Genomic DNA, 27,875 nt, shown 5'->3' with positions numbered 1-27,875 from the left:
GAAGAGCGAAACAGCTATTAAGCGACGAAAGAGTCATCAACAGTATCTGATTTTGGCAAATACTCAGCATCCAACACGTATATGATTATTCATCCCGAAATTGACTAAGATTACACACTGCAGATATTTCTTGAAAATATTTAAGGTACGAATGGCGATTTAAATCGCGACATTGTTTGAATGACCCCGATAAGGCAATAACCAAAGTCATTGTTATCCTTTTCGCCTGTGGAGAAACATCGGACCAAAATGTCGACCAAGGCTCTGCGGGTGCCTGAGACTGACTTTAAGAAGCCAAAGAAAGGAAGTGTGAATTTGAGCCACCTGTCCATTAGCAGTGACTGGAAACAGGATCAGAACTGTACAGCACTGGTCACCGTCAAGATGGGAATCTGCAACGCTTCGCCTTACTCCCGCATGAGCAAGCATCTGCAGATATTGAAGATGGTCATGTTCCCCATGCTGCCTGCCTTGGCCCTCCTGATACTGGTCAGTGTCCAGCTGAACAACTCTCTTGTGGAGCAGAAGAGGCTGAGAGTGCTGAGGGAAAACGTAGAGATTACCAAGAGCGTTGGAGAATTGATCCACGCACTGCAGGTAGAACGATCGGAGACAACTTTGTACCTGGTGTCCAACATGTCTTCAGCTCCTGCAATCCTAGAGGAGCTTAAAGCCAGACTCGAAGATAGTTTTAGGCGGACTGACGAGGCCTTGGGAAATCTTACGGTATGGCCTGTCAATAACAGTGTCCAACAATCTCTGACCGCCCTGGAGAATGAGAAAACGTTCACGGAGAGCCTGGAGGAAGAAAGGAACGCCATCAGACCTGGAGAATTGGACGTCGCCGAGGGAATCGACTTCTACAGAAAAGTCAATGAAGCTTTCATCGAGTGGTTCGTAGACACTATTTTACACAGCACGCACGAGGATCTTTGGAATGAAATTATGTCCTACCAGTTTTCCATCCACGCCAAAGAGGAACTTGGTCTGTTGATGGCTTACGGAGAAGAGGCATTTCTCAACGGCACTCTTAGTACTGAAGATTTCCTCAAATTCATCCAAAATGACGTTCTGATGACGTACAATATGGAAGCAAGTCTGAAGTTCGCGGATAGCGATGTCACTGTCGTTTACAACGAAACCATCTTGTACTCCGGCATCGAAATTATGACAAGGCGAATGCGAGACCAAATCATCGACACGCTTAGTCGCAACTCATCGGGCATCGTGTCGGTGTCTTCTTCAGCATGGTATGGCAATCTGAGTCTTTACCTCGAGGGGCTGAAGGCTGTCGAAGACGCTATCGTTGAAACCATCGACGAACTCATTCAGGGTAACTTTACAAGCATATTAAACGACGTCATCGTTGATGGCATCCTTTTCGCCATCATCGCCATCGCCTCACCCGCTATCATATTTTTCGCCATCCGGACGACCTCGAAGATACAGGACTACGCCTTCGGACTGACCGAGAAGACAAGAGAGTTGGCCAAAGAGAAGAAGCGAAGCGACTCTCTCCTCTATCGAATGCTGCCGCGAACGGTAGCGCAACAACTGAAATTAAACATGTCGGTTCCGGCAGAAAATTTCGACAGTGTAACCATCTACTTCAGCGATATTGTTGGTTTCACTCAGCTTTCGGCGAGAAGCAGCCCCCTAGATGTAAGTATCTACTCATGGGTGGTTTCCTTAGATGAAAAGGGAGCACATGTAGTTTGATTTATTCAAATTCAGCGAATATTTGTGGTATACAAATGTGTGTATTGTATTTTGCTTTATCTCCAAGAAGAATAATTGAGACTACTAATGAGAAAAGTTTGCTCATAGGAAGAGAAATATCCTCCTTGAAATGAATAAATGAATGAAGTCAGATAGGTCAATCTCCAGGGGTTTCATAAAGTCATCACCATGTCTTTACATGAATCTGAGAATGGCCAAAGTGGAATACAGTGTATATATATAATCAAATAATGAGAGACATTCAAAGATAAGTAAAATCCATTTCATGAAGTCTCTAATAAGTGTGTCTTATAAGCAAAACGCCTCTCATAAGATTTTCATGAAACGATCCCCAGTACCAGGAAATGAAACTAAGCATAAATGTGAATGATACATTTTAGTGGTTTTCGCAGTGAGTCATCATTACATTCCATTTTTCATCCAAGGTTTATAATTCTGCCATTATCACTTGGTAAAGTAATCTAAGATTTTTTTCACTACAGAATCCTGGAACTCAATTGGGTTCCTTTCAATCAATCAATCAATCAATCAATCAATCAATCAGATCATTTATATAGTGCCCTTACACAGTCAATGACTGGTTTCACAGCACTTTACAACAAAATTCAGTCACAGATTAGCATCAAAAAGGAAAGTCTTAAGATTCTTCTTGAAGACATCAAGGGATGGGGAAATGCGGACGAACCGAGGTACAATTGTAGATCGTTCCACAATCGCGGTGCAGCCGTCACAAAAGCATTGTCCCCCGCTCTACTGATTGTTTTGGTTACATGGAGTAAGGTGCTATCTGCACTTGAACGTAGTCCAGGGCGAGCAGAACAGTATGGAATGATTAGAGATCTAAGATAAGTACGAGCTTTCCCTTGAAGACACTTGTACACAATTGTCAAGATCTTGAAAGCAATGCGCTGTGCGACTGGTAGCCAGTGTAGCTGCTTCAGCAAGGGGGTGACACGATCCCTTTGGGAATGTTCTCTTGTTTTTAATACATCACATATTTGCAAGGTCAATATAAAAGTGGCAATACAATGTAAAATAAAAGGTCCCATAAACTATGAATTTGAGCCATGGAGAAGTACAGGTGGGACGAATTGTGATGTCCGGAAGTTTTGGTAGTATCTATTGAATGTTTCTACTTATCCCTGTTTTTATGGAATAGAGCTCTTTGTTCTCCAGCGATGGATGCACTCATTTACAGTATTTTCGAGTGTAATCAAACTCGGATGAAAAACAGGAGAGAAACAGCACAGCTTTAGAGTAACAATGTGATTCCTAGTATGGATAGAACTTTTACGAAAGCAAAACTCGCTACTTGACAAGACTCAGAAATATACAATATAAGGTCTGGAAAGAGTCATTAAAAATAATAAAACTATGATTTGGCTGAAGTTGAGAAATATATGTATATATATTACATATATATATATACATATATATATATATATATATATATATATGGGCCGTGACGCGAGAAAAGGGCCTTTAGGGCATTAAATACCGAAAATGAGTTTTCACCTCCACATTGTGGAAGGAACTCTGACGTATTTAGATATGCAAACCTTTTTCTGAAATTCCAATCCTAAATGACCCCATTACGTCGTTCAAAAAAGTATGTTTTGTCCAAATCCTGTCACTTTTTGATGTGTCTATGCATGTGCGCGCAGTTAACTAGTTGATCTGTTTTTGCGCGTATTGCTTTGTCAAACTTTCGCGCCGTTTTCTGGCGTTTGCGCGCAGCGGCGCTAAGGGCCCTTTTCTCGCGTCACGGCCCAATATATAATTGCTTTATCATTGATTTATATTAATATACGTGATGCTCAGTAAAGTTTTCAACATTTTGGGTAATTTCTGGTTCCCACAACTCGAAATGCATTTGAATGAGACATTTTGCAAGGTTCTAACAAAATTTAACATAATTATTGTCCTGTCGACCGTACTGAAATTCCAAACGAGATAAGGAAACTTGATTGATCAGATGTCAACGAAACAGAGAAATTGCATAACAAAATTGCTGCTCATAGAGTCATAGCTTAGGGTATCCAAACGTATTGCGTCTCCCTTTATAGGATTGGGTGCTAAAATTACGAGTGCAATGTATCAAAATGCGTCTGACTCACTGTATGCGTGTTTGATGAACACTCTTTAGATTTCGTGCAAACTTCGAGATTACATGAACGTAGCAAACGCACGTCCACAAGTCATGCAAAAGACTACCATGAAAGGCTGAAAGCACGCGTAGCGCCAAATTGCGATATTTCCAATTAGATCCAGAGTTTTGCAGGAACCTGCTTTCGTGACCACAAGCAAGGGGGTATTAATATAAAGCGACAGTAGTTTTAATTATACATCCATGCACATACAGATAACTATTATCAAAAACACAACAAAGATACACAAAATAATTGTATACAGTACACATTCATACTGTATAATATGTATGCAAATATACATAATCATGTATGAATGCAGGCCTATGCAATTTCGTGTGTTTATGTGCATAATTGCATGTTGGATTTCATCGGTGAAACATATTATTGTTGATGAGTAATTTTCACTTATTCAATATGTCTTTCTGTCTTTCTGTGTGTCTCTCCCTCTATGTCTTCCTGTCTGTCTCTCTCTCTCTCTGTCTCTCATACAATCATATGCATGTATGCCTATGTCCATGTGTGTTTACGTAATATCATATATATCAAACATGTATGTAAATTTGGAGAGAGATACTGTGTGTTTGTGTGTGTGTGTGTATGTGTGTGTGTTAGAGAGAAAAGATGATTGGTTGTTATTTTAGACGAAGATGGTCCAGACAAAAATATAATTCATACATTATTGTGTTGGTTTCCGTCAATATATGAAGAGTTTGTTCGCAAAAACCGATAAGTCCTAATTTGCCAAATGGAGATATTTGCTATTAAAGGTCAAGAAAAATACAGAGAATAATAAGACAATTTTTGCTTCTTTTGACCATAACTTCAAAAATGTACCTTTATATGTAGTGACCAATATATCATTTCATAGGTATTATTTTGTACTTTATGACAGAGACCGTACTTCAAAATCTTCAAAAATGGACTTATCGGTTTTTGCGAACAAACTCTTCATATGACGTACAATGAAGAATACACTATAGAAATTATTGTAAGCATAAATGTATCAATCATCCTTTAGGTATTATATGATACTTTCATAATTCTTATGTACATACAGTACCCGAAATCATAAGTAAGTGAAATTTGTAAAGAAGAAACTTGAAAGCCGTAACTATAGCTAGCAATGGCTAGAGAGGTTATATAATTTGCAGTCATTCAGGTAGAGGTTTTGTAATTTACCGTTATTTAACAAGTTATGTCGGAGGAAAAAAAGCAACCCTTTCCTCAGGGTCATTTTCATAACATGCCTAAAATAGAGCCCACTAACCATAATTGTTCTGAAAAGAAACATTGGAACGAGGTATCTATGTGGCAAAAAGTTCAACCCTTGTCTGAGATCACTCTGCAAATCAAAGAGAATTGATCAACGAGCACGCGTTGTCATGATGTAACATGATGTCGCCCGCTTGTTTGCAATTATTTTCTCATCATCAGTGATCATGTAACGCGTGTTCTATCATGTGGTACCCTCAGACAGGAATGATTTCAGCCTTACACAGGAATCCGTATATCTCGATGTGACCTCCAGATTAACAAATACATACATCATCAGTGATCATGAAATGCTTGTACTATCACGCGGTGCCCTTAGAGAGGAATTATTTTAGCCCTATACAGGAATCCATGTACTCTCATACCTCGGTATGACCTCTAGATCAACAAATATATATAGGCGTTTGCACCTGTGCGCTTTTGCACCTCTTATTTCATGATGATTTATGACTTGCTCATCTAACCTATAGTTGGAAATTTAAAAAAAGAGAGAAAATAGAGAATCATTCTAGAAATGGATGATAACTGCATGCAAAGAAAGCAATGCAATGATGTATAGGTAAAAGATAGAGTATTTCTGTGATTCGCAGTCAAAAAAAAAGAAAAAAGAAAGAAAAAGAAAACAAAGTATTTCTAAGCTGTCCCTGCTTGAAGGAACCTTACAGTACCAGTGTGTTCATAATGTGGCGCAGTAGGCCTATACCGTAATCAACTATGTGAAAATGCTCGAGTTTACCAGTGTGAAGATAATTTCACATAATTGTTCTGTGGTGTTCACAAAGTGTTCATATAGTAATACTTTGTTTCACAATGTGAATAGATGACTCATATTGTGTTGACACTGTTAAAACGCTCGAATTTAACAGTGTGAAGAAATTCCACACTGTGTTCACACTGTGTTTCACATTGCGTTTCTCACAGTGTGGGACAATGCGTTCTTTCCAGCAGGAGATCTAGATCGCACTGTGAATTGATGATTCACAGTGGGTTTACTTACAACGCAATAAAGCTCGAATTTAACAGTGTGAAGATATTTCATATTATATACCTCATTTCCAGAATCCTCTCATCTGATTGGTTAAAAGGGGAGTCATGAAAATAACTGTGCCCTATTTTTGAGTTACTGTGACCGGGGCCCGGGCACAGTTAGTAAATAGGTTTTAGAGACAGTCGCGACCCCGTACACATAGATTGCTCTATGTACGCACCAATGATACGACCGCCGCGCATTCGATCAGCGTGCTGTAAAAGAGACTAGCGGACTGGTTTAGAGACAGTCGCAACCCCGTTACTTTGTTACGGTAGTACACGTACACTGTATGTACACATAGATGATCACTGTGTACGCACCAATGATACGACCGCCGCGCTGTCGATCAGCACTGATTACGAGTGCTGTAAAAGAGATTAGAATCTATATTTTCGGTATCTATATTTCGAAATCTATATTTTCGGTATATAAAACAAATAATAACTGCTTGATATTCGGGGTACAGTTAAAATTATGTAGGCCCTCGGTGATGTGAAAACCATAACCATAGTTACGGTTTTCACATCACCTCGGGCCCATAATTTTAACTGTGCCCCTCATAGCAGTCATTATTTGTATACTGTGTTCACACTGTGGGACAGTGTGTTCTTTCCAGCAGGGGTGTCATAGATTGTCCACACAGAAATTAGGCTTGCGTCAAGTCACTATTACTGTTTTCTGACACTGCTGCTCTTCAAAAAGACAGGGTCTGCCCATTTACCAAATTGTAGTTGACTATCCTGTCCAGAGTGAGGGGGAACTATCAAAGCCGACTATAAATGTTATGGAAATGTGGTATCTACGCAAGAAAAATCTTGATTATAAGTGTGCATGGTTATACTTTAACATTTCAATGTTGCGGGGGGAGGGGAGGGGGGACGCACACGCATGTTAGGGTATGGGACGGGAGATAACCCTCCCCCCCCCCTTCCCACGCGATAAAGGTTTCGTACTTTTTTATTGATATTGATCTGTTGCACGCATTGAGTAAAATATTTCAAAGATCATCAGTCAAACACGATAGAAAAATAGCTATTAGTTTGCTTTCTTATATTGAAATGTCCGCAATTCAGCCTGCGGGCCGCCATGGGATGATTTTTGATAAAATACCTATCGGTCAAATTTAATCAAATCAAATCAAATCATTTAAACTTTAAGTGGCTATAACTGCCATATATTAAAAAAAAATGAAGAAAGGGATCTATTGCCATGCCCATGCATCAGCATGTGAGTTCCACTGTGACCCACTGTAGGTGTAAGGTGTATTTTATAACTTATCGCTAAATTTAAACATGGAGGTGGAAGAGACGTCCACCTCCCTGATTTAAACGAGGGTATAATTATATTCATGGCCTGAAGACCCATATCGTTAAAATACACTTTATCTGTTACTATCATATCGTGCATTATCTGTCAGATCAAAACATAGAAACCGATAAAGTGAGAAAAAACAATGATTTTGCTGTTTGAAGCAAGAATAGCACTATTGTCATAATTTTTGAATGAACTAAAACAAATCACCTTGCCACGCAGACTGGAAGGACGCACGTGTGGACAGCATGCCGTGGCGCCATTAGAAACTGGGTGATGCTCTTTGGTCATCACGGGACAAAATGCAAATGAGTGTAGCTTCGCTTGTGTTAAGATTACGTGTGTGTGTGTGTGTGTGTGTGTGTGTGTGTGTGTGTGTGTGTGTTTATGTTTGGTAAGTGATCACGTGTGGTCCATGTGTTATTGTATACATAACTGCATAATGCTTCCAATACCTGAGGGAAAAGGGAAGGAGACTGAGATATACAGACACGAAGAGTAAACGTCAAAGTAAATTGATTTGATGGACAAGTCAAGAAAGAGCGTGATCTCGCACAGATTAATCTTGTCTTGTATCTATTGTAAGGTCATCATGAAATAGACTGTGGATATTTGGTTGTTATTGCTTTTTATCTACTTAGTATTCTAAAACCTCGGGAAAGATTGGTTATCTTCCGACACGAAGGTTTAAGGTCCTATATGCAATGCACATGGATATGTCACTGTTCTGTCCTTTGTTAATCATAATAATCATAATAGTTATATGGAGACATGCAAGTACTGCTCACTTCTGGAAAAAGGTGCATTTGAAAATCTTTGTTACGCATATCAATACTTGAACAATGATTGACATATGTGACTCTGCACCTCAAAACAAACAAAAAGTCGCCAGACATGAATTTTTAGTTAAGACCATATTCTGAAAGAGCAGACTTTAAGCTTTAAAATGATGTATAACTCAAATCAAATGGACTCTCCTAACCTATCTAAATATTGGAAAGAAAGCACAAACTCAGGAAAAGTGTGAACTGAGAAAAGAGGCTCTGAAGTACAGTGTCTATTCAAGCGCTTAATCTTTTCCAAACCGTGCTTGCTGTGCGATGAATAGGACAAAAAACAGGAAGTAAACCACCAGAGTAACAACAATGAAGGGATTATTAGATTAAACTGAAATTAGGCATGCCTTATTAACACATTCTGTCCATAATTAATGCCAACTTTCAAAGCAGTAGCAGGATCCTTTCAAAAGTTATTAGAGTTGAAAGTGAAGAGTGTGGACAAGGTTTTTCAGAAATGAAAAAGGGATTCTGAAGACACACCTAATCACACTATTCTACCAAAAATGTTCGAGATAAACTGCTAAAAAAACACACTATCCTGCCCGTTTTATGATACCAAATGTTAGCATTATGTAAAAGAAGACCCGCTCTTTCAGAAAATATGAAAAAGTCAAGTTCGGCTAGGTTGACCCATTTCACTTATTTTCAGTCCTCACGCAAAATCAGTGTGTGCGACTTTATGTTCGTTTTGAGGTGCATTATCATGTCACACACAGAATCTTGGTTTACAAAGTTTTTTTCTTGGCGTATCCAAGTAATATGAAGAATAACAGTCGAAAATTTATTGAAAAAAATATATATGGCACATTTTAGACATTTTTTTTAACCACTTAAGTGATGATCAAGATATCATAAATCAGTGCATGTCAACATGCATTCCGTTGCATAGTCTCTTTAAGTTTTTGCCGGCGGTTTGTTGATTGTGTGTGGCAAGGAGTTATGTCTGATAACTCCTTGGTGTGTGTTTATGCGACCGCTTCTAGGCCAACAGAGAGAATATACAAGACAAAAAAAAAACCAACAACAACAACAAGGAAACAAAAGGAAAGGAAGATTTCACTATTATTATTTCTTTTGGGAGGATGCTCACTGTTTCACTGTATCTCAAAATCATTTGTTTGTACAGTTGAAATTATCAGTCCGTATTACTTAAACGTAACGGGTACATTAGATATTTTCATGACTTTTTTTATCCATTAAAATTCACACACACACACACACACACACACACACGCACACACTATGATTACTTTCAATGTTCAGCTGTGAGTTGGTATTCCTTTTGATTACCGAGGCACCTTTTGGAGGAAAATGATAACGGAGCAAAAAGGAATGAACAAAACCCAAACCGACACACATTTAGAAATAAAGATACTCATCCCACGAAAAAGAGAAAGTAAAGAGATACTTGAAGCCTCGTATAAAAAGGTGTACCTGAATGGACGAATGCGTGAGGGGGACACATTTACTGTAAAATGTATATCAGATGTTCGTGCACAAAGTATTTGCGTTCGTCATTCACTTGCAACATTCATTTTCTTTTTTGTATTCATTATGCTTCGTAGGAATGTAAACGTCGAGAAAGCCACAATTATACGGCACCAACGTCAATGAAAAAAAAAAAACACTTGACACACCTTTGAACATCACACACTGAAAAACAAAGACTGCAAAAAGACGAATATCAAAGGTTTCATGCTATTATTGAAAATACCTGAGTGATGTAGATGTACATTCTTGGGTTGTGATACACTCCAGATAAGACAAATTATGTTTCCGAGACGAGATTATCATATACCTGGTACTATATAGCACGATTCACTTCAGGGAATTGTTGAGTGTTTCAATTGATCACGCCGCTACTGCGTATTCTTTATCTAAGGTCAAAAAACTAAAGGCCCATTATACTCGCAATATAATTATGAAGCAATGTTGTAAATGCAATGGACACACATGAATACACACATACTGTATATATTGTTGACATATGATTACGTATACGAATGAAATTATACATACAAGGTATAATTCAGTATGTAGGTACCTATATGTACATTTTTGGGGGCATGGATATAAATGTAGATACTTACATAATGCACGTATACATAAGCGAAACACAATGTACAAAATGCACTGAGAGTGTGTATGAACACATTTGATATTTGCTCAAAACCTTGACATTAAAAATCAACTTGGGATGAATTGATTGACGATGTAATGCAAGTATTCATGTTCAAGCCAACGACATGAAACACAGCGAGAACAACTAATCAAAACTGGATATAGCAGAAAGAAAGAAAAGAGCACGAAAGGTGGACTTTTCATCGTCCAATGTGGGCAAATGTTGACCGCAAATTCATGCTGAATAAATTTGTAAGCAAAGGTTTGTAGGTAAGCACTGCAACGGATCTTCTCGCATTATTTGAAGTCACCTTGCAAGAATTTGTTCCTGACACCCATGCAAATAACCCCAGAGTATGACTGCGGCGATGCACAGCTCGTATGGGCTTTCAAGAGTGTCTAGGTGCTGGCGTGTGCCATTTAGCAAACACGGGATCAAGGAGACCTCCGGCGAAACCATTCATTCTTTCTTTTTATCGGGTTTAGTTACTTCGTTTTGCTTTTTTTAAGTTTTCCTATTTTGGGCTGCTTTCAGAGACCTCATTGATTACAAGCAATAGTGTTTGTATAGGAAATTATGTGCAAACGAAATTAATAAAGTTGACGCAGTGTAGCCGCGGATTGTGCATAGGTAATTGAGAGATAGTCACGCATCCTGTAATATTCAATTAGCAGGAGGATGTACAGTGGCTAGAAAAAATGAATGCACTTCGCGCATAAGGTGAAGTGTCAAAAATGATAAACAACATGAGTTTGATAATGGCAGATCAAAACTTGGCTGTGCGGTAACGGATGGCGAATAGAAGAGTAGCGGCTAAATCATTGTGGAGAAGAGAGCTGCTATCTTTATCGTTGATCCTACACTGTATATACTGTAAAAAAATTAATAAATTTGGAATTGTGGGATTCATTTACTTGAAATCTGCTCAAATAATTTGTTATATTTACAAATTATTGTAAATAGATTATATTAGAGTATGTTCATGATCTAATTGAATATGAAAAGAATCTATGCAAAATTTGATCAGACTGTGGATAGAAACCTAGTAGGTCTCCATCAAAATTGATTAGTTTGTTTAGAGTTGGGAACAATATAGGCGTGGAATAAGTGTATGGTGAAGTACTGTAATTGAGGTTCGCACAAAAAAAAATCATGGAAATAATAACACCAGACAATGTCTGGAAAGTGTTGACTACATACTGTCTGTACTATCAAGACTTAATTTTTGTATCTAGCAATTACACAACGCTGAAATCAGATGACATGCAAAGAAATGGAACGTATAGATAGGGGACATTTTCATTTGTATTAATCATTATCATATAGGAACATGTGATATACAGTGCAAATCTGATTATAGTAAAGAATATAAATTACATAGAGTAGGGAGCATAAAGACTGGATTTTAATGGCGTGGGGACTATAGAACATTTTGGAAAATAATGTATAGAAATGTACTCTAGAGACAGTCAAAACAAGATAATGTAAAGGTTTTTTTTTCTTTAAAACTGCTTTTAATTCACATTCTACATCCACTCCACACATAATCACATCAAATTCAAATATTTTGCAACAATCAGCCAAACGAAATTATGGATCACAAACTAAAGTAACTTAGGTTGGAGATGTTCAAGAGATTTTCTGGCTAGAATTTTGTTTCCTCTCGAGTCTTTTTCATGGCTCAAAATCAAATTAAGATTTTAGTCTAGTATTCCCACCATAAATGTGTGTATACCCTTCAAGGACTTTTAAAGAGTCATGATGTAGTCACTCCCTTCAAGACATATTCATAAAGTCATTGACTTGATATATTGAACATGTATAAATTCTTACTTAAGAAAAAAAAATGTCATGGGAATGTCCATATTGGAATTACAAACTCACGAGGATTTTGGAGATGTGCTTACGTCTCACTATATGCCTTGTCCGCTAAAGTCTTCATCATCCGGTATGTTTATATCTATTTCAATCTATACCATAATAGCTTTATATCTTGTAGCTTTATATTTTGCAGCTTAACTCTCCACCCCCCACCTCTCTCTCTCTTTCTCTCCCTCTATTTGGCGTCCTAAAACTTTACGAACTACAGCGAAAAGAAACTTCAATCGCAATAACTTCAACTGCGCAAATTAATATTGGCGAAAGTAATTAAATCATAGAGGCGATAATTTCACTAAAATGCCATGCATTAATAAAACAGGTCATGGTTGCTGTCATTTTTCGTATATCATTGTCATCCTCGATGATCAGAGGTCGTACATCCACAGGCAGAGAGGACGTTCTGTTTTAAAGAGCATCGAAGCATGTCGAATTAGATTGGTTAAAACAATTATCTACAAGAGCCCCCGTTCTCCCCCTCTTGTCTCATTCGCAGCACCAATTCTTCGATCATCGGAGCAGAGCGCCAGTTATCACACTTTAATGGGATTTCATTTGACGCCTCTTGTCAAATTCTGTGCGCAAAAGTCAAATAGGCAGAGAGGTTTCTCTCTCTCCCTCTCTCTCTCTCTGTGCGTGTGTTTGTGTGTGTGTGTGTGTGTGTGTGTGTGTGTGTGTGTGTGCAGAATGCGTGCGTCGTGCGTTGATGACCTTGGAGTGTATCATGCTTTAAAAAAACACACACGTTATGATAATATTATGACCAACCTCTCCCCCTCCCCTTTTTAAGCAGCGTAACGTGAGTCTCACGTGAAAGTTACAAGGAAAGGTAAAAGGAACTACGAAAACTGGTCAAAAAAAAAATACTCTACAAGAAAAGTATAAATAGTGACGTAAACTTTCGTTTATTGTTAAGAGAGGCAGTATTGAATGATCTAACGTAAGATAACCTATAGCATGAGAATACGTAGGAATGAGATTGTTCATGTTATTACTGCTATACCAATTTGGCGCGTGCGAGCCTCGCACGTTTTACGCGGTTGATTTATAAAGTCGTTTGTTTGTGTGTGTTTTTTCAAAGAGGGTCTTCAAGCGAATTGTATTTAAGTAATACTGGTCAGGAAAAAAGCTCTTTATAGCAATCCATACTGTATGAGAACACAATAGTACTGCTATGTATTGTGGCCACTCATCATTCACCATTCCTACATGATAAAGTCGCTCTGGTCGCAATGGGCAGTTTGGGAGCAAGATAATTATCAAGCATATCACGTTTACTGAGTCCAGTTAGGCCTGTAGAGTTTTCTTCTTTTAATTTGCATTGATTTGATTTATTTTTGCTTTTCAAAACACTCGGCTTTGGCACTGGTAAATAGAAATAATCATGGCTAGAATTTGCCTAATGAGTGTGCCAAATTTGAGGCTAATCTGATCATACCCTCATTGCTTTACAAATGGCAGTTGGTTGACAGTGATCGCCATCATAGAGAAAGTCACGTCTCTGCAGGCTCACGACCGGCGGTGCTGATTGCAAGTAATACTTTATAACACTTCATTAAATGAAAATAGAAAGTACAGTCGGGTACTAAGCACTTTCTGAAAAGTCATTCCAGAGATTAAGCATTCTGATTTAGCTGCCATCATACGCTATATGGACCAACTCTCTTTGAAAAAAGAGGGAAATTACATGATGGACACGTTATTTGAACTTATATGCTACAGGTGCCAAATCAAGTTGGAGACTCCTGTGGTAAACAAGCGCTTTAGTGCTAGCAAGTTTTGTTTTACATCGCAGCGAATCCGGGCGGGAGATTAATGAACCCTAAAATTATGCCTACTGCACTTTACGTGACTATTCATTCTTTCGCAAAAGGTGTAAGGTATTGATTTCATTCTGATGATATATTTTTCCATGAATAGTCTCCATTGGTAAGAAAAAAAATGATACCTTGTTTCGAAGATGAAACAAGCAAACACAAGTTCATGATTAGTATTCAAACTTTCGGAATGTCTGATCAGCAAATTCGAACACGAGATTTAATTGACTTATCTTTCCAGATGTCATTCATTTATTTCCATTTCAAGGCATAATAACAACAGTTACAAATTTCAAAATACATTTATCATAATACGTCTTAAATGATATTAGATCATGGAAAAGGAACACGAGAGACTGTTCAGAAATTATCCCTTACAATTATTTTTACGTTTAAACGATTATTAAACAAATTCACATGAAACTATAGAAAGAAAAGTGGATGACTGATACAAGGCCATTTAGGAAAAAAGAATATATAGTGGAGGTAGAGAAGTTTTGCTTTATTTCATCAAAACTGATATTTTACAAAGGTTTTAAAGATGGTTTCAAGGTCTGGCTGCTTCAATGATATGAAAAGGGTAAAACAATATATGACCATTGTAAAATACAGAAGATCGCGTTTTGAAATCCGGTTTAGTAGGAAATGAATACTTTGAGGTTTATAAGTGTTATATAATAATCATGAATGGAACAATTTAGAGTGAAATAGAAGTGTAATTATAATAATGATGATGATGATAATAATAATTATAATAATAAAAGCAATGACAATTTGAAGAATTCATATATCGCCTACTATATTCTAAGCGCTTAACACCAATAAACATTTACTAATACTACCTTAAAAGAAAAATATAAATCAATTGCTGTTGATTGAAACGATTAGTTAAGGAAGAAAATTGCTTCGAATTCTGAACATGAAAATTGCACTCTAAAGAGAATTAAGATCTTGAGCGGATAAAATTTTCGTTGTAAAAATCAAAAGTTGACGAGGGGCTGAGTCAGTTATCAATTCAAGCAAATACTACGTTTCTGTAATGTTTGAATCCGTTCAATATTTATCTTTGATGTGAGTCTCCAAACAATGCTACAATGTGGGATGAAACAAATGAATAATATAACCTTGTTATTTTTTTCTTTTCGTGTGGGGGTGTAGTTTGTAGAGAACCTCAGAACTGCTAGATATAGTTGAACATTAAAGGACAAGTCCACCTTCATATACATAAGGATTGAGAGAATGCAGCAATATTAGTAGGAGGAAAATTAGACAATCCGTTCAAAAGTTACGAATATTTTAAGTATCTGCGCAGTCACTGCTGGGAGAGAAGACTACTACAGTGTATGATGTCACATGCGTACAACTATATAAGGAAAATAAAAAGAGAATTTCACAAAACTTTACTAATTGAATAAAGTGCACATGTCTTCGACTTGCTAATGACGTATGCTAAGGGTAATATTATTCCCCCTGCCTTCTGAAAGAGAGAAGTCGAGTGTTCTTTTGTTATGCGAGAAAAATGGAAATATGTTGAATTTTCTTTATTCTTTCTTTATATCGTTGTACTCATGTGACATCACAAGCTATAGTAGTCTTTTCATCCAACCGTGACTGAGCAGAAACTTCAAAAATTCATAACTTTTTAACGGATTGTCCGATTTTGCTCAAACATTCACTGATGTGTTCTACTAATATTGCTGCATTCACTCAACCCACATGTCTATGAAGGTGAACTTGTCCTTTAATGATGGACATAAATGTTCCACGACATCTTGTTATCTATATTAAAAAAAAAAAAATCTAGTGCTATTAATTCTTTTTAGTGCCTCGTCCAAGTTCAAATTATTGTCAATTTTAGTTTCTGTCAAACATAAGTGATTAGTTTTGTCAATGCTTGAAATTAATTTATTTGTCTTAAATTAATTCATTTGATAGCAAGGTGAACATTAACTTATGAAGTGAAGCGTCAGGATCTGAGCCTTTAGGAGTAAAGCAGTTCTGTCATGTAATATAATTTGAAATAATATTTTACCTGAATTATATATGTTGGATATCGTAAATCATTGCTATGTCATAGAAAAGAAAAGATCCAAGAAAAGATCCTAGGGAGGTACTCCGCATTCATAACTTTAATGGTTTATGGTGTTCGCGGTGTTGCACTCTCGTGGTTTAGGGATTATCTATCATGTAGACAGCAATATGTTGTACAATTTTTTTTTACAGATAAAATGTGGTGTGCCGAGGGCTCAATATTAGGTCCCCTTCTCTTTTTGTTATATATCAATGACATTGTTAATTCGTCGTCTATGTTATCATTTATATTATATGCCGATGATAACAATATTTTTTATTCCCATGACACTATAGATACGCTAGTATCCTCACTTAATGCAGAGTTACCAAATGTATAAAAATGGTTTAAGAATAATAAATTATCACTTAATGTTGATAAAACAAATTATATCTATTTTAAACATGTGAAAACTCACATAAATGATTTGGTAAATGATATAAGGATTGAAAATGTAATTCTCGAACGTAAAAGTTCTATTAAATTTTTAGGCATTTTTATTGATGAAAACTTAAGTTGGAATGATCATATACGTTATGTTACAACCTGTATTTCTAGAAATATAGGTATTCTTTCAAAGATGAAAAGTTATGTTCCAAAACGTACTCTTTTTATGCTTTACAATTCCTTAATCCTACCATATATTATGTATTGTAATTCTATAGTGTCGGCTACAAGTGCAAAGACTAAACTCAACTCTATTTGTTTATTACAAAAAAAAAAAGGTATTCGCATCTGTACTGGTTCACAATACTTAGCCCACACCAATCCCCTTTTTTATCACTGAATATATTTGATATGAATATATTTCACTCCTTACTTTTTATGTTTAAATATTTGAACATATGAACATAGCATCTGAATATAGATTTTGTTTTGTTTGATCACATCTTTTTTTTCCTGAAAATTGGATTGAAACTACAGCAAGTACACGCTATGTTTCTGTGTCTATCATTTCATTTCCATTTTCTTCACCATCACCACTATCACTTTCATCTTCATTAGCACATTTTTTTCTCATCATTGCCCTGTCGTCATCATCATCATCATCATCATCATCATAATTCACTTTATTTCTATTTGTCTCTATGCACTAGAATATAAAACATAATGCATTTACATTGTATTATATTTTGTAGTATTTCCCCATGCCGCAAACAATATATGTGTATTATGTAGATAGGTCGCTGGGCTGCCACGTGTTCAAGCTTTTGCTTAGAGTGGTAGTCCTTCTTCCGCATAATTTCTCAGGTAATTGGAAATTTGGTAATACGATATATATATATTTTAATGGAATCAATTTACACATTTATTTTCCTTCTTTGAATCATGTACATTGTAATCTGCTTACTGATAGTTTATGTGACATTACTGAAAAGAATCTTGATTTACGTATGAAATTGTGTTGGAAGGAAAATAAATCAATCAAACAAACAAACAAACAAACAAACAAAATATAAGATGGGACTCCAGTAAATCAATTCAATTCAATTATCATTTATTTCCATTCAATAAAAGGGAGAAGCAAAATGAAACAATACATGTGAACGATTTGTTGGTTTGTGGATATGAACAAAGTCAAGTTGAGCTCAATTACAGACTAAAATAAAAATTACAGTACTCCGCTCAAGGCCGCCATGTTTGCCTCAACCTCCTTTTCAGTCGACCTCTGCTTGCAGAGTGGAAAAATAATGAATTAATGAAGACAGTGTAAATGATGCATTATTTGACATTGAACGAGGTAGAATCAATCATTTTAGACAAATTAGAATATGTGGTAAAATGTCTCGAATTACGCAAGAGAAGAGAATCTATGTCGTTGCTTTGACTGCTGTATCATTAATTCCCCTCCATTCCCATTTCACACTTCTTCAACCATTTACTCCGAGAATTCACACCCCGATACATTAAATCACCTATACATGCAGAGGTCAGCTTAACTTAACTTAATTATGTAATTTCTTCGATAATACCTATTGTACAAAAAGCAGACATATATTTTTCTTTTATGTTCTTTATTGGTACATATTCTTTCATAATAATAATAATAATAATAATACATAAAATTTCTATAGCGCCATTTTCCACTCTAATTCGATGCTCAAGGCGCTTTACACAAGAGCAAAAAGACTGAAAATACATACACCGTAAAAGGAAGGAGATGAGAAAGAAGACATGAAAGTCTGTCTTCAAAACGCACTGTTAACATGGTTATAAAACAAATAGGATTTTTGATTACTCCTAAAAAATGATAATGGAGCTTGAGTCTTTCAGCTCGCGTGGTATTGGTACATAACATAAACACTAACCGGCGGGCATAGACACACAGACAGACAGACACACAGACACACACACACAAACAAACACACATGAGTAAGTGACTGGGCTAAAATTCGAGCATTCCTATTAAAGCGTGCATGCTGTTTAAAGCACGTTCGCCATTATAAAAAGAAGGAATGGTTTTAACAACATCACTTAACCGTTATGAGGTGCGTTGCGTGGAAGCGATACGCTTAATGGAGACATCCCGGACAATCAGAACTCTTCTTCCAATAAAAAAAAAAGAACCAAAAAAACTGTCAGATATCCTTTCCGACACAGCAACAGATGATGTATGCAACTGGACTCCCCAAGACTGAAGTGTATTCAGTATAAACAGGTAAATTTAATGGATGATTACTAAATAATCAGTGAAAAGTATCCACACACTAGCATTCGAATACCGTGACCCGCCTATTAAATCAATGAAAACACAGAACACTTTAAGAATGGTGCGCAGAAGGCACTCTCAGTATCTGGGGATGTGTTTGCCTGGGTTCGTCCAGTGTTATCGTCAAGGCTAGCTAACCTGCTAATGAGTTCACGCAGACCTACATAACTTTTTTCCTCTCTTTTTCCACAAGCAGACAAGGATCTGGTAAGGTATAAACCCTATATACATATATATAGAGAGATATACATCACTCGCTTTAGAACATCATTCGCTTTAGTCTCTAGGGGATCGACTGTTCACCTGTTCTATGTCATGTACTACCAAAGAGCTTCAAATACAGTGCATGAATCCCAAGATTCGTTTGCCACAATTTGGCAAGTTCCTGGCTGTCAAGTGCAACCTTTGTTAGAAGTAATAATCCCACGAAATTTGCATATGTGGGTTGATTCTTTTTCTACTTCTTTGGTGGTTGTTTTTAGAAAAATAAAAGTGGCACTTCCTACTTTATTGGGGATGAATTTTAAACGGTATTCAGAAAGAAAAAAGAAGAAAATGATAATGACAATAACAAATAACCCAAACGCTGAAATCCAACTTGAAGGGTCCGCGCACAATCGGTAATATCAACCCTTTTACTATATGCTCACGCCAATAAACAATCAGTATGACGATTTTAAACCTCACTCCCCTAGCTCCCCCTTTACCAGCCACAGATTCAGGCCAAATAAGACTTTGCATATGACGGATACATCATCTACATCGGTAACATATTATGTATAATTGAGGGAGATTGACAAGTAGACCAAAGCGACAATCTTCAGATACATGCATGCTTTCACAAATGAATTGAGCACATATCCAGCCTGACTTTGATATACGTCAATACATTTCTCTTAATTTTTCCGGTTGCAGTAATTAATTTTAGAGGAAAAAACGATATCACACGCTCTATTTCGTCTCCTTTTCTGATATCAAGTTATCAGGAGTAATGATAAATAATGAACATCCATATCGAAAGGAAGAACATATTGTACTTTGGATGTGACGGATATATCACATCTACGCCGTGAACATATCATGTATAATTTAGGGAGATTGACATGTAGACCAAAGCGACTATCTTGTGATACTGCATGCTTTCACAAAATGACTCTAGCACATGTCCAGCCTGACTTTATATGCCAACACATTTCTCTTAATTCATCTCTCTCTCTTTTTTCCGGTTGCAGCTATCAATTTGAGAGAAAATGAAAGATATCGCACGCTCTATTTCACCTCCTTTTCTGGCATATATCAAGCTATCGGGAGTAATGATAAATGATGAACATCCAACGATATCGAAATAAAGAACATGGTTGTACTTTATCTTCTCGCGTGAAGCTAAGAATTTATAGGAGTAATGCATTCTACGGCTTTGTCTGCAACACATTACTGATCTCTCCATTTTCATGACCTAGAATGCAAAGATGCTCTAACATATCCAGCACTTGACCATTGATATGAATTCGCTACCATGCCTTGATCGTAAAGCACGTCCCAGTAAAATCAACCCCAATAACTACAATTCCTGGTTACCTTGGCAACGGTGTTGTAGTGACCAATGAGATATGAGCATAGTGCATTCGTTGCTAAGTTAAGTGACATTACAACTTTGCGTGAAATCAAATATCTTTGGGATGTAGAGTCTCGGCGATAATTTCGGTCAGGGTCGTGAGACGACGTGAAATTGGTCGCTCGAGTCATTCGAACTCATATCCATGTGTAATTAAACGCCACATGAGAACTAATAAATCTGTAAACACACACGCATGCGCAGAGCAATAAGGACTGGAATAGTCCGCATTGTGTCTCGCTGTGGCACATCACGTGATAGTCAGGCAGACAGACGGCGGCCAGGGAATATAATTTTCGGGCATCTATAGTAATCAAAATGATTGCATTCTCTCTGTAATTGTTCGGGACAAAAAAAAGCAGACCACAATCAATGCGCTGCCGCTCTTTTCATTTCTGACCCACCCCCTTCTTTCTCTCTCTCTCTCTCTCTCTCCATCTCTTTCTCTAACTTCCGTCATTTCAGCGGGCACAGATTTATATTAAGCACCTATGAAAACTTAATGACGTTACGGTTTGACTATATATTTTTTCTCTTGGGTGAGAAAGTAATTTTGCCACTGATTAACCTACTCATCGACTGCAGAAAGTGAAGGACGTGTACAGTCGTAATGTCCAGCATAGTAAAGAGCAAGGAAAATAAGACAATTAATGAAAACGACGCGACCGAGAATGAAGATCGGTTCGTATTATAAACGCTGAATAATGCAAAATTGTGCCAATCGATCTCGCTGTACGTAACAATATACATTATTGGATCCCTCTTCTTTTTTTTTTAATTGAGATAATCGGAGAGATAATAGACAACACAAATTGTATGCTCTCTGGTAATGATTTTTTTTTAATTCATTTTTTTAAACCAAAAATGAGCCTCTGCAATAAACTCATGATGGCACTTATACTGCGCGTTACTAAGTATTGTAATTTACTGCTACTGCATGCAGTATATAAAGCATTTATGAGATGTTCTTTTGAACCCTTCATATTGGCTAAAAGGCATAGGAAGAATGATAAAAGGGCATCATTTACCATTATCTGGGCTCAGAGTTGGGGGGGGGGGGTCATCCCACGAACCCGACACCTTCGAGTCATACGGCCCACGTTCAAAAAGGCGCATGAGACAAACAGCCAACGAGTAATACAGCTCATGAAAAAGGCCCATCAGCTCGACACTAAAAGGCAAAAAAGGCCCCACCTGCTCGACACTGGGCAAATGAGGCCCACGAGCTACACACTGGGAAAATAAGGCCCACGAGCTAGACCCTATAGGTAAACAAGGCCCACGAGCTCGACATTAGGCAAACAAAGAAAGTATTACAACTTGGTGACTTCAGAATGACGTGACTAAGGTAACCCTATCAATTTTTTGAAATAGTCATTAATCTTTATGAAAGTCCTTCAGTGATACGATCAATGACGATTTCCATCGTGTTTTTTTTTCGATTTGTTGTTGTTGTTGTTGTTGTGATAAAACTTTAAAAAAAATCTGTGACAATATCGATATTCGGTCTCTCTTTGCCTTTCCCAACCTCAGATAGTCACATTTCTCAACCTGCTCTATCAATTCTTCGACTCGTGCATCGAGAAGTACGACGTCTACAAGGTCGAGACCATCGGTGACGCCTACATGGTGGTCAGCGGCGTGCCCGTCCGAAACGGGAACAAGCATGCAGCGGAGATCGCCTCCCTGGCCCTCGACATGATCCAGGGAGTCCACACATTCAGAATACCACACCTTAGTGAAGAACGCATTCTTCTGCGGATTGGGGCCCACACAGGTATTAAAATCCTCTGCATGGGGTGTATGATAATACAGTGCACTCCCGTTATAACGAACACGGTTACAACGAAATTCCGTTTACAACGAAGTCAAAATTGAGGCAGCAACATTATCCGCACCATATTGTTTATTTGTTCCGTTACAAAGAAATTTAGATATAACGAAAGAAAACTGCTGGTTCCGAGGACTTCGTTGTAACGGGAGTCCACTGTATCGCAAATGTTTGTAAACCACGATGTATCCCTCAACAACAATAGCAACAACACAACAACAACAACTACGATGGTCAATATTTGTAACATACTTACTGTGGCCCTCACATATGGAAAGGTTGTCTCTTTTAATACACACAGAACACGCGCGCGCGCACCCTGTGTTATAACCTATGGAGACGCACAAGCAAAACCCGACTTACTGTCATTAATGGAAAAATATCATAAAGTAAGTAATGTCCGTGGACTTGTGGCTAGCGGTTTTCTAGTCTTAGGACATTTTTCTGTAGAATACTAAAATTAGAAGATAAATGGACTTCTAATAACGTCGGACTGGCTGCTCAAAAACAGCTTTGTGAGTTCACTTCAGAATAACTGCCCCATAGGATTGTACACACTTCCTGAAGTATTCGCCGTGTGATGCAGTGATACCTCCCTATGTGAAAGGCTGTATCTCCGCATCCGAATGGCACATGAAGCTGTGGCTTCTACCATATTACGCGCCAAAAAATTCTCTATCATATATGTCAAACTCATTGTGATTGGATTGTAGGTCTTGTCGGAATTGGCAAAAAACTGAGAAGGTCCCGTCCTCAATCCAATCACAATCAGCGACTCAGAGAAGCTCATTATCATATGAAACATGACGTCACTGTTTATTCGTGGCTGCATTTGGACGAGTTATGATTTCATATACCGTGAGTTATAACGTAAATTGGATATGTATTTCTCATTTCTAAGTTTCCTGAAGTCAGCGGTGAACCCTTGTATTAACTAACCACCTACTGTACCAGTTATGACTTTATATGTTGCTGAGAAGATATAGAAAACGGGAATTTTCTTCTTCGATGATGTTCGATGATCATATCTTTCTCGGCAAGCACATATACGCAGAGTGCACCATTGTGTAATGGGGGTGAACGTGCCCAGGTAACCGCGAGTGGAGCATGAAGCACAGTGCAGTGCAGTGCCGGTGGAACTTGCAGTGGTCAACATTCCAACATGATTGTGAATCTACACTACATCAGCTTTCAGTTTCTATTTGTGCATCTTAGAGTGTACTTGGGTTTTGCTATTAATTTACTGAAGTTGCTGCACATGACCAGAAAGCGACTGTCACCAATATAAGATTGATACCTCAGTGAGTGTGTGCGTATATGTGTGTGTGTGGTCAGTTAAAAAGCAGATAATGTAAACAATTTCATGAAAAGCATGTAATTCATGTTGTCAATGTAGATTTAACCCATATAATGTTATGTTTATGACTGCCCCTATGTTGTTTCTGCAGCATTTACCCATATTCGACAATGGACCAGTCCGTATCACTGCTGTGTGCACGACGTGTGTGGCAGACCTTGTAGGCTCATGAATAATTCAAAGCGTGAACCTTGGCGTTCTGTGTGTGCGGGCAGCGTGCACTCTCAGCTGTAGAATGATTTTAGTAGACTTTTGGCCAAAAACCTTTCCATATGAACTTTCAGTATATTAATCTATTGTTAACCTTTGATATCACTTTGTACACTGCTCTTAACGACACATTTAAGAGGAAAAAGATGAGGTCGAAAATTGAGGAGTGTGATTTACGAGTTGAAAGTATTGTTGCATGGCGACCAGAAGTAACGAAATGAAAAGTTGGAATGGACAAAAGAGATGTTAACTCGAGGAAAGAAAATCCTATCCCCAAAGCCTCACGCGTCTTTTTGCGAACGAGATCTTTTGAAATGACTAATGCCAAATAAAGTTGCACTTTCACACATCGTTTCTTTCATTTATCCCCTTCATATTAGGACCATGTGCAGCCGGAGTGGTTGGCTCAAAGATGCCTCGGTATTGTCTCTTTGGGGATACGGTCAACACCGCCTCGCGCATGGAATCTCACGGCTTTCGTAAGTAACTTCTGACATTTATCGTAATGGGTGTCTTGCAATGTTCCTCCTTTAACACTGTCCTATAGGAGCCAATTCATGCACTAAAACTTTACCTTTGCGTGCTATGTGTGAAGTGTGCACATGTGAAAGAAAGTTATAACGACCCCTCGTCTGAATTCTGCTATCAAAACCTCACGCCACTATCACATTTACGCTTAGTATCATTCTTGTCATTACTTCGATCAAAAATCTTGGATGTACGTCATGTACGTAGAATGATTTGATTTGCTTTGTAATCACAACACAATCATGATGAGATTATTTACAGTATAATTCCCATTTAATGGTGTCGTTATTCTGGCATTATCCCTGTATTATTATTGAATTTCCAATTTGTATGCTGGGAAAACAAACAAATGTTTGTTAATTCAATTCAACTCAATTCAATTCAATTCAATTCAATTCAATTCTTTTTCATCTGTCATTAAACAAGTCAAACAAATTCCACCTTAAATCTAAAGACGTAGAATATGAATGTATCTGTGTATTAGAAGATTTAACATGTTACATATCTCACCAAGGAAGTTTCGAAAAGACTTGAAAGTCTTTTATCTTCATTGAATTTTGAGGAGTAATGGGATTTTCTTTTAATTACCGAAAAAAAAGTGAGCGTGATTTGTGCCCGTCAGAAGCAATTTCTCATACAGATTTGATGTTCAAGTAAGAAGTATTTTTTTAATGGATTAAAGGATACTACATGTTTATTATCGACAAAAGCAATTCGTAATATTTGATTATGAATGAATTAACGGAAGCCTATTTGATTGTCGTTGTACACGATGTCACAGTTCTTAGCAAAAAGAAAACAATCAAATATTTCATGACTGATATTTTGTTCGACTTTATTGGAACTTACGAACTATTATCTGTGCGATTTCATTCGACTTAACCATCAAATATGCAATATTAAAGGTTCTGTTTACCTTTCGGAAAAGTGATTTAAAAAATGTTCAAGATATCACATTTCATGTATTTGTGTAGGTCTGTTATATCACAAAACATCCTACCATATAAAATTTTCGCAATTAAGCCTAAAATGATAAGCAGATATCAATATTTTTCTCAATAAACCATAACTGTAGACGGCTTAGTCTGGAAACATTTTTATCATAACTATTGTTCCATATTTTGCATATTTAACAATACTTAACATCAATTATACCGATTCAAATTTTTACAGTGGTTGTGTCTATCCCTTACTCATATTCTAGAATTAATTCATAGTACTAATGCTCGGGTTTTGTTTCATCTTCAGATGGTAAATTATACCTTTAAAACCAACTGACCAATGTGGGCTAGATGTAGTGTTTCCCTCGGAGTTAAAATAAAGGTTGAGATTTTAGACAGCTTTTCTTTTCAAATGACAACATCTTCTTCTCCTTTGACTTTGTGACCTTTTGAACGCTGTCCTTCCAGCCATGAAGATCCATATCAGTGAGGAGTGCAAGTCCATTCTAGACGTAATCGGCGGCTTCCAGACCGAACCAAGGGGCGTCATTGATGTGAAGGTAAGGCGACTTTGTGATGTCATCAAGTTCGTTTGATCCACATAATGCAATGGTTACATTTCGTTATTTCGAGGTTCGTTATTTCGAAAACGAAATAATGTTTGTAATTTCGAATTCTTCATAAATTTTGTAACGCATCGTATTTTCATTTTCGGATTAGCGAACCTTCTGAGTAACACCACAAATTTTCGTAGTAACATACGATTATTAGTACAGAAAAAAAAATGTGTATTTTGGAATAGCGAATCTTATTTCACTTTCGGACTAACGAATTTACGGAATGACGAACATCACCCTATGTAATACATTATCATAATTTCCTCTGGTCACTTCCACGAGTTCAAAGCAATACTGTGCATAGACAGATACAATTAATCATTATTAACGCATAATACCCAAACACACACAGCACACGCAAAGAAAACAAACTTGAGATTTGCGTGTAAGCATGTTGTTGGGTTTTTTTATGTTCCTTTGGAGACCATTCAGTGAATTCGTGACTAATCTTATAATGTTCACAGTACAACTTTGCGTCATTGATATTTTTATTCGTGGTTAGCAGAGAAAGTAGTCGAGTCATGTGATGAAAAAGGGAAATTGCCTTCTCTTTTATATAGATATATCACCTAAAGGCCAATATAACTTCATTTATAAAGATACTTGATTTTGTATCTAAGAATGAATTATAAAAGCAATTTCATATGCATCACGGATATACTCATCGTCTCTGTACACAGACATACACACACGCTTTCACACACACACACACACACACACACACACATACACACACAAAGTGAATATACTCTATGATAAAATATGTATAAACGTAATATATGAATATGGATATACAAGATAGTGAGAAATATACAAATGTACGTAGATCCAATTCCTTCTGGCCTTTACATTCATCATTACTCTGCAAACACATTAGCCACTGGCTTTTAAATATTTACAAAACAGCAGGAACGACGCTGCCCAATTCTTGGGTTTGTGTTTAAAGTGGGTCACTTTTCACGGATACCCACCTGCTTGCTGATTTAGACAGACAATGTAAACACCGATATGTAGTATACGCATGATTATGTAGAAAGAAAATGATAGGTACGATTCATTCTCAAATAACCATGCAATGTTCTCATTGTTACGTCAAACACACAGGGCAAAGGGCTGATGTTCACCCACTGGCTTGTCGGAAGGGAATCGGACTCGGTCGGAAAGGAGTCGGACCCAGTCGGACGAATATCGTGCCCAGATTTGAACGGCGCGTAGGAACATGTGTGCGGCCAAAACAGAGAGAGAGAGAGAGAGAGAGAGGGAGAGAGAACCGCAGACGATAACTTTCCGCGCAACTCTGGCATCGGATATGCGCAGGTGCTCTGTTGAGAGAACTGTAGATGTCACATGACTAGTGCGTTTCCACGTTCAAAATATTTAGAATGCGGTAGGTCTTTTTTGCGCACTTGTTTGGATGAAATAGAATAATGTTTCTTCATTGGTAGTGCGGAAAACATTGTTTAAAAACTGAAATCAATTAATAAATAAGCCGCTTTTTACATTCACGTTGTTGCCATTATAATATTGAGAGTAGTTGGAGCTTATATGTGCTAATTTAACTTTTTCGTTGTTTTTTTTTCAATTGTTGTTATCCCTTTACTGAGCACACCATCCATACAACATCGAGCTAATGAATGTTAACATGAAAGTCAGTTGATATGCTGATATAGCAGTTAAAAATGCCAGGTATTTTCACAAGATTTTCAGCTTTTATTTTCATCGCTGAAGTCGCAAGCTCTGTCTTTAACGGTATCACTTATTATTGCAAGGCCAGAGTGCATGTTTTTGTGCCGGACATCATTTCCTAATTAGTATGGAGGAAGTAAAAACACCAGG

The 27,875-nt window shown here is 37.3% G+C and overlaps 1 protein-coding gene across 1 annotated transcript; it reads left to right on the top strand.

Moving 5' to 3' along the window:
- The first annotated feature begins 249 nt into the window (after window positions 1-249).
- On the top strand, window positions 250-27,254 carry LOC139719584 (uncharacterized). Its single transcript, XM_071630996.1, has 5 exons — window positions 250-1,662; window positions 22,089-22,332; window positions 24,334-24,432; window positions 25,891-25,982; window positions 27,144-27,254. The coding sequence occupies exons 1-5, from the start codon at window positions 250-252 to the stop codon at window positions 27,252-27,254; spliced, it is 1,959 nt and encodes a 652-aa protein (XP_071487097.1).
- The last annotated feature ends 621 nt before the right edge of the window (window positions 27,255-27,875 follow it).

Source organism: Diadema antillarum, unplaced genomic scaffold (genome assembly GCF_040938485.1).
Source record: "Diadema antillarum isolate AM-2024a unplaced genomic scaffold, OU_Dant_1.0 scf00000112, whole genome shotgun sequence".
Lineage (NCBI taxonomy): Eukaryota > Metazoa > Echinodermata > Echinoidea > Diadematoida > Diadematidae > Diadema > Diadema antillarum.
The sequence above is the reverse complement of the archived record's forward strand: the minus strand, read 5'-3'. Positions and strand labels throughout refer to the sequence as shown.

Bases quoted from the DNA above. Each gene is read 5' to 3' on its own strand.
- LOC139719584 (XM_071630996.1), top strand. From the start codon at position 250: ATGTCGACCAAGGCTCTGCGGGTGCCTGAGACTGACTTTAAGAAGCCA. The intron at 22,333-24,333 runs GTATTAAAATCC...CCTTCATATTAG, and splicing joins GCGGATTGGGGCCCACACAG to GACCATGTGCAGCCGGAGTG. The intron at 24,433-25,890 runs GTAAGTAACTTC...CTGTCCTTCCAG, and splicing joins CATGGAATCTCACGGCTTTC to CCATGAAGATCCATATCAGT.